The sequence below is a fragment of the Oncorhynchus masou genome, unplaced genomic scaffold (genome assembly GCF_036934945.1).
Source record: "Oncorhynchus masou masou isolate Uvic2021 unplaced genomic scaffold, UVic_Omas_1.1 unplaced_scaffold_564, whole genome shotgun sequence".
In the NCBI taxonomy this organism is placed as follows: domain Eukaryota; kingdom Metazoa; phylum Chordata; class Actinopteri; order Salmoniformes; family Salmonidae; genus Oncorhynchus; species Oncorhynchus masou.
The window spans coordinates 504,309-513,058 of record NW_027012059.1 but is presented as its reverse complement, the minus strand read 5'-3'; the positions used below and the strand labels follow the sequence as shown (position 1 = coordinate 513,058).

The window sequence follows — 8,750 nt, the reverse complement described above, 5'->3', positions numbered from 1 at the left end:
TTCAATGAGAGGAAGTCTTAACAGAACTGGGGGATGACAGACAGGAAGTGGGGGGGGTGGAGATCCAATATATTTTTGTGCCAAACACTAAAGCATGATATTGTAATAAATCTACACCCTATTCCCTACGTAGAACACTACTTTAGACCTGGTCAGAAGCACCGTAGTGCACTACGTCGGGAATAGGGAACCATTTGGAACAGAGACAGTAATTCCCCTGAACATCTTCCTCTTCCTCATCTGGTTTCTTGAACAGCCCTTCACTCCTCCCCTCTTCCTCCCCTCCTCCCTCTTCATTCTATTCTATCAGCCACACCACTAGCTCACCTCCACACAATACATTTACAAGTTAAAGACACACCTTGGAATAAATAACAAAGGAAAACTATTACTAGATGAAGTTGAGTGTTTTTTATTATTTCCCATCACCATAAATCATATTTAATCACTGAACAGTAGCAGACCTAACTTCATCTGTTCCTGACTCTGGATAGTGGATTAAAAAGACCATCAATCTCCAATGATATTAAAGTACTATTCTGAACATTACTGATATACTGAGTGGCAAGTCAAGATATCTGCTGGTTTTATTGTTTGGTCAACAGCACCACCTGCTGGACAGGTTTAATGTTGCTGGACTGAGCAGTATGGGAGGATGAAAGATGACACATTTAGGGCCGGTTTCCTGGACATCTACATTGAACATACTGTTTAGGAAATGTACAGGATTAAAACATTGGATTGAATTTTAATTAATAACAAATCAGTTTACAGTTTAACCAGCTCAGCAGTATCATTATAATAATAATAGAGCCTAAACCCAGGATAGAGGGGCTGAGTGAATGTGGTCTGGACTCTGTGGAGGAGGGTCATTGTGTCAGAGACACTGTAGAAGGACAGAGTACCTGCCTTGTGATCCAGGTACACTCCTACTCTGGAGGACTGAGGGTCTGATACTTTAGTCACAACATTATTGTGTCTGAAACAATAACCAACACTAGAGCACTTTAAACTCCAGGACTTGTTATTGTATCCAAATCCACCATCATTACCCTTCACTGTTCTGCTGATGTCTTTATATGTTACTGCTTTAGCAACACCACCAGTCCTCTCCACCTCCCAGTAACAGCGTCCAGACAGACCCTCTCTACACAGAACCTGACACCAGTTGGTGAATCTGTCTGGATGGTCAGGATATGGTTGGACTTGGTGTGTACGTGTCACCTTTCTGTTCCCTTCAGACAGAGAGAGGAGTGTGTCTGCTGTGTTTGGGTCCAGTGTGAGCTGACAGGAATCTGGGAGAAGAGCAGAGACCAACGAGGGGAGTCAGAACAATAAGTTAAGTCAGATACTGTATCTCCCCTGTCTTTGATTAGAGCACAGCAGAGATCAAATCAGAGAAATATGAGGAGTCAGATAGAGACCCAGTCTTTGATTAGATCTACTATTGCTATATATTTCTAGAGGGATTGTTAGGAGTGTCAGTAAAAAGAGACTGTTAGTTACTTCACAATAAAGAGACTCACATTGTAACAACTGTTCTCTGGTCTTGGGCTCTGGAGGCAGTACAACATCCACTATATTCACTACAGACACACAAACACATTGACAGAGAGAGGGAATGTTATCATCAGACCATATTCCACATGTATATGACTAGTAGGGAACTTTCAATGGTCTAAAGTTGATGTTCTTATTGTTTTCAACACACCTGTAGTGGAGATCTTGGTCCATTCTCCTTTAAGGAAGTCTTCTAGTTTCTCTCTCAGTTCAGACACAGTCTGACCCACATCTCAAAGTACTGAAGAGGACGGACAACGATGCTGGGTAAGTCTGAAGATACACTGATACTGGAGAGAGACTGATACCTCTGGAGAGAGAGAGAGAGAGAGAGACTGATACCTCTGGAGAGAGAGAGAGAGAGAGACTGATACCTCTGGAGAGAGAGAGAGAGAGAGAGAGAGACTGATACCTCTAAGAGAGAGAGAGAGAGAGAGAGAGAGAGAGAGAGAGAGAGACTGATACCTCTGACTGATACCTCTGGAGAGAGAGAGAGAGAGACTGATACCTCTGGAGAGAGAGAGAGAGAGACTGATACCTCTGGAGAGAGAGAGAGAGAGAGAGACTGATACCTCTGGAGAGAGAGAGAGAGAGACTGATACCTCTGGAGAGAGACTGATACCTCTGGAGAGAGAGAGACTGATACCTCTGGAGAGAGAGAGAGAGAGAAAGAGACACACTGATACCTCTGGAGAGAGAGAGAGACTGATAACTCTGGAGAGAGAGAGAGAGAGAGAGACTGATAACTCTGGAGAGAGAGAGACAGGGACAGAGAGAGGGAGAGAGGGATGACAGAGAGATAGAGAGAGGTTCCGGGTTGGAGCGAGCGGTCGCATCTACACTTCGGTCCGCAGGTAGTATAACCTTTCATTACATTTTCATTACATTTCATTATAGTACAACGGTTTGATTTGTCTAATCTTAGCTATTTCTTCTTAGCTAGCTACATAGCCGTCTTTGTATCAAAGATAATTGCGTAATTATCGTATTTCGTCGTCCTAACGTAGTCTACACTGCTATCTGCCCAGCAGCTAGCTAAGCAACTAGCTAACGTCTAAGACAATTGTGTAGTCTAGAGCGATTTTCTAGGTTAGCTAGCCAGCTATTGTCGTTCTTTTAACGTAACGTAACGCAATCAACACTGCTAGCTAGCCAGCTAGCCCCGACTAGCAGCACTGTAGAAACTATTACAGTACAACGGTTTGATTTGTTTGATCGTAGCTAGCTAGCTACATAGCCGTCTTTGTATCTAAGACAATTGTGTAGTCTAGAGCGATTCTCTAGGTTAGCTAGCCAGCTATTGTCGTTCTTTTAACGTAACGTAACGCAATCATCACTGCTAGCTAGCCCCGAATAGCAGCACTGTAGAAACTATTACACTCGACGGAACGACTTGATTAGTGTAGTGTCAACATCGCAGCCACTGCCAGCTAGCCTACAAAGTCAACAACGCAGCCACTGCCAGCTAGCCTACTCCAGCAGTACTGTATCATTTCAATCATTTTAGTCAATAAGTTTCTTGCTACGTAAGCTTAACTTTCTGAACATTCGAGACGTGTAGTCCACTTGTCATTCCAATCTCCTTTGCATTAGCGTAGCCTCTTCTGTAGCCTGTCAACTATGTGTATCTATCCCTGTTCTCTCCTCTCTGCACAGACCATACAAACGCTCCACACCGCGTGGCAGCGGTAACCCTAATCTGGTGGTCCCAGCGCGCACGACCCACGTGGAGTTCCTGGTCTCCGGTAGCCTCTGGAACTGCCGATCTGCGGCCAACAAGGCAGAGTTCACCTCAGCCTATGCCTCCCTCCAGTCCCTCGACTTCTTGGCACTGACGGAAACATGGATCACCACAGATAACACTGCTACTCCTACTGCTCTCTCTTCGTCCGCCCACGTGTTCTCGCACACCCCGAGAGCTTCTGGTCAGCGGGGTGGTGGCACCGGGATCCTCATCTCTCCCAAGTGGTCATTCTCTCTTTCTCCCCTTACCCATCTGTCTATCGCCTCCTTTGAATTCCATGCTGTCACAGTTACCAGCCCTTTCAAGCTTAACATCCTTATCATTTATCGCCCTCCAGGTTCCCTCGGAGAGTTCATCAATGAGCTTGATGCCTTGATAAGCTCCTTTCCTGAGGACGGCTCACCTCTCACAGTCCTGGGCGACTTTAACCTCCCCACGTCTACCTTTGACTCATTCCTCTCTGCCTCCTTCTTTCCACTCCTCTCCTCTTTTGACCTCACCCTCTCACCTTCCCCCCTACTCACAAGGCAGGCAATACACTCGACCTCATCTTTACTAGATGCTGTTCTTCCACTAACCTCATTGCAACTCCCCTCCAAGTCTCCGACCACTACCTTGTATCCTTTTCCCTCTCGCTCTCATCCAACACTTCCCACACTGCCCCTACTCGGATGGTATCGCGCCGTCCCAACCTTCGCTCTCTCTCCCCCGCTACTCTCTCCTCTTCCATCCTATCATCTCTTCCCTCTGCTCATACCTTCTCCAACCTATCTCCTGATTCTGCCTCCTCAACCCTCCTCTCTTCCCTTTCTGCATCCTTTGACTCTCTATGTCCCCTATCCTCCAGGCCGGCTCGGTCCTCCTCTCCCGCTCCGTGGCTCGACGACTCATTGCGAGCTCACAGAACAGAGCTCCGGGCAGCCGAGCGGAAATGGAGGAAAACTCGCCTCCCTGCGGACCTGGCATCCTTTCACTCCCTCCTCTCTACATTTTCCTCCTCTGTCTCTGCTGCTAAAGCCACTTTCTACCACTCTAAATTCCAAGCATCTGCCTCTAACCCTAGGAAGCTCTTTGCCACCTTCTCCTCTCTCCTGAATCGTCCTCCCCCTCCCCCCCCCTCCTCCCTCTCTGCAGATGACTTCGTCAACCATTTTGAAAAGAAGGTCGACGACATCCGCTGGTTCTGCTCACACTGCCCTACCCTGTGCTCTGACCTCTTTCTCCCCTCTCTCTCCAGATGAAATCTCGCTTCTTGTGACGGCCGGCCGCCCAACAACCTGCCCGCTTGACCCTATCCCCTCCTCTCTTCTCCAGACCATTTCCGGAGACCTTCTCCCTTACCTCACCTCGCCCATCAACTCATCCCTGACCGCTGGCTACGTCCCTTCCGTCTTCAAGAGAGCGAGAGTTGCACCCCTTCTGAAAAAACCTACACTCGATCCCTCCGATGTCAACAACTACAGACCAGTATCCCTTCTTTCTTTTCTCTCCAAAACTCTTGAACGTGCCGTCCTTGGCCAGCTCTCCCGCTATCTCTCTCAGAATGACCTTCTTGATCCAAATCAGTCAGGTTTCAAGACTAGTCATTCAACTGAGACTGCTCTTCTCTGTATCACGGAGGCGCTCCGCACTGCTAAAGCTAACTCTCTCTCCTCTGCTCTCATCCTTCTAGACCTATCGGCTGCCTTCGATACTGTGAACCATCAGATCCTCCTCTCCACCCTCTCCGAGTTGGGCATCTCCGGCGCGGCCCACGCTTGGATTGCGTCCTACCTGACAGGTCGCTCCTACCAGGTGGCGTGGCGAGAATCTGTCTCCTCACCACGCGCTCTCACCACTGGTGTCCCCCAGGGCTCTGTTCTAGGCCCTCTCCTATTCTCGCTATACACCAAGTCACTTGGCTCTGTCATAACCTCACATAGTCTCTCCTATCATTGCTATGCAGACGACACACAATTAATCTTCTCCTTTCCCCCTTCTGATGACCAGGTGGCGAATCGCATCTCTGCATGTCTGGCAGACATATCAGTGTGGATGACGGATCACCACCTCAAGCTGAACCTCGGCAAGACGGAGCTGCTCTTCCTCCCGGAGAAGGACTGCCCGTTCCATGATCTCGCCATCACGGTTGACAACTCCATTGTGTCCTCCTCCCAGAGCGCGTGTATTTTCCACCGTGAAGCATGGAGGAGGTGTGATGGTGCTTTGTCGGGGCACCACCATGATAGTCACACTTAACCAGCATGGCTACCACAGCATTCTGCAGTGATACGCCATCCCATCTGGTTTGTGCTTAGTGGGACTATCATTTGTTTTTCAACGGGACAATGACCCAACACACCTCCAGGCTGTGCAAGGGCTATTTGACCAAGGAGAGTGATGCAGGGCTGCATCAGATGACTGGGCCTCCACTTGATTTGTTGAACACGTTGTTGGTTACTACATGATTCCATGTGTGTTATTTCATAGTTTTGATGTCTTCCCTACATTTCTACAATGTAGAAAATAGTAAAAATAAAGAAAAACCCTTGAATGAGTAGGTGTGTCCAAACTTTTGACTGGTACTGTATGTTAAGGGGATGGTTCACCCCAATAGAAAGGTCCATACCTCTAAACACCATCTTATTAGATGGATCCATTTCCTTCATGTTTCTGAATGGGGAGAAGGGCCTTCCAAGAGCTGGGCGTCTGGCCAAACTGAGCAATGGGGGGAGAAGGGCCTTGGTCCTGGAGGTATTTTGCTCTGACATGACCTGTCAACTGTGGGACCTTATACAGACAGGTGTGTGCTTTTCCAAATCATGTCCTATCAATGGAATTTACCACAGGTGGACTCCAACCCCGTTGTAGAAACATCTCAAGGATGATCAATGGAAACAGGATGCACCGGAGCTCAATCTCACGTCTCAAAGGGTCTGAATACTTAATTAAGGTACTTCGGTTAATAATTTGCAAAAAATAAAAAATAAACATGTTTTCGCTTTGTCATTATGAAGTATTGTGATGTCATTATGGAGTATTGTGATGTCATTATGGAGTATTGTGATGTCATTATGGGGTATGGTGTGTGGATTGAATAGGAACATGATTTATTTAATCCATTGTAGAATGAGGCTGTAACGTAACTAAATGTTTCTGAATGCCTTGTATGTATGTTAATGGTATTTGTTCACCCCAATAGTACAGTTTGTGATGTTTTTCTCCATATCTCTAAAAACCATGTTATTAGATGGATCCATTTCCCCCCATTAGTTTGGGATTCAGACCTGCAGTCATCTTGATTTCAGACACTATGGAGAAGTGTTCCACAGGCAGTAAATCTGATGTAGAATAAATGGAACCTGGATCCATTTCATTCTATTAACATGGTTTATGTGTTATAGCAGTAATGGGCTTAAACTGATATTAAAATGACAACTCCATAGGTGGTACCAGGTCAGGGGAGTTAATCTCTGCTCCCAGCATCCCTGGGACAGTACTGATCAACATAGCTGACCTGATGCAGAGGTGGACCAGTGATGTTTTCCTCTCAGTGGTGAGACTTGCCCTTCCATTTGACACACCTTTACCTGATGAGATCATACAAGACGTTACAGGCTTATTGCATGTGGAAACAAACCTGCATTAAAATAATGTTGTATATTTAATAAGCAGTGATTTGATTGAGTTTGTTGTAATGGAACCAATAGAAAAGTCCTAAAAGTACAAACAAACCCCGCCCACCTGGAGGACTCAAGGAAATGCTCAAAGTATTTTGTTATTCGTTAGAGAAAACTGTAGCAAAACATTTAGCAACAGAATGGAGTTAATTCATCTTTGATTTTTACTGGAGCACACTGCAGCCCTTTCAGGTCCATAGGGTTTTACTGCCCCCTGCTGGAGACTGGAGCACACTGCAGTCACTTTCAGGTCCATAGGGTTTTACTGCCCCCTGCTGGAGACTGGAGCACACTGCAGTCACTTTCAGGTCCATAGGGTTTTACTGCCCCCTGCTGGAGACTGGAGCACACTGCAGTCCCTTTCAGGTCCATAGGGTTTTACTGCCAGATGATGAGGCCCTCATCAATACAGATACTGTATGTAGAACCATAGTAAAGACCAGTATGGACTATCAATACAGGTACTGTATGTAGAACCATAGTTAAGACCAGTATGGACTATCAATACAGGTACTGTATGTAGAACCATAGTAAAGACCAGTATGGACTATCAATACAGGTACTGTATGTAGAACCATAGTAAAGACCAGTATGGACTATCAATACAGATACTGTATGTAGAACCATAGTAAAGACCAGTATGGACTATCAATACAGGTACTGTATGTAGAACCATAGTTAAGACCAGTATGGACTATCAATACAGGTACTGTATGTAGAACCATAGTAAAGACCAGTATGGACTATCAATACAAAGTGACCATTTAGAATGAGGCCCAGTTCAATGAGAGGAAGTCTTAACAGAACTGGGGGATGACAGACAGGAAGTGGGGGGTGGAGATCTTATATATTTTTGTGCAAAACACTAAAGCATGATGTTGTAATACATCTACACCCTATTCCCTACGTAGAACACTACTTTAGACCTGGTCAGAAGCACTGTAGTGCACTACGTAGGGAATAGGGAACCATTTGGAACAGAGACAATAATTCCCCTGAACATCTTCCTCTTCCTCATCTGGTTTCTTGAACAGCCCTTCACTCCTCCCCTCTTCCTCCCCTCCTCCCTCTTCATTCTATTCTATCAGCCACACCACTAGCTCACCTCCACACAATACATTTACAAGTTAAAGACACACCTTGGAATAAATAACAAAGGAAAACTATTACTAGATGAAGTTGAGTGTTTTTTATTATTTCCCATCACCATAAATCATATTTAATCACTGAACAGTAGCAGACCTAACTTCATCTGTTCCTGACTCTGGATAGTGGATTAAAAAGACCATCAATCTCCAATGATATTAAAGTACTATTCTGAACATTACTGATATACTGAGTGGCAAGTCAAGATATCTGCTGGTTTTATTGTTTGGTCAACAGCACCACCTGCTGGACAGGTTTAATGTTGCTGGACTGAGCAGTATGGGAGGATGAAAGATGACACATTTAGGGCCGGTTTCCTGGACATCTACATTGAACCTACTGTTTAGTCCAGGACTAGGATTCATCTGGGAAACCAGACCATATAGTTTAGTAGAAAGGAAGTGATACCAGCTTGTAGTGGGCTGACTAGTCCTGAATTGTCCTTTAGTTCCTGGACCATTTTCCATGCAGCTCCAGGTGACAGAGAACACATCAATTAGGACCGAGCCAACAAGCTGATCAATGATACTGAGGAGAATTACATAGAGACAGAGAACCAACTGAGAAAACATATCAATGGTTCTGAATGACAACCAATATACATCAACACCAGACATCATGATTCATGGAAATGTACAAGA

General features: G+C 45.6%; 1 protein-coding gene across 1 annotated transcript; it reads right to left on the bottom strand.

Annotated features, from left to right (window-relative positions):
* Positions 1-402: 402 nt before the first annotated feature.
* On the bottom strand, positions 403-1,793 carry LOC135536164 (stonustoxin subunit beta-like; the record flags this gene model as incomplete). Its single annotated transcript, XM_064962548.1, has 3 exons — positions 403-1,295; positions 1,527-1,586; positions 1,712-1,793. Coding segments are annotated over 3 exons (669 nt in total), but the record flags the coding sequence as incomplete, so codon positions are not given.
* Positions 1,794-8,750: the final 6,957 nt, after the last annotated feature.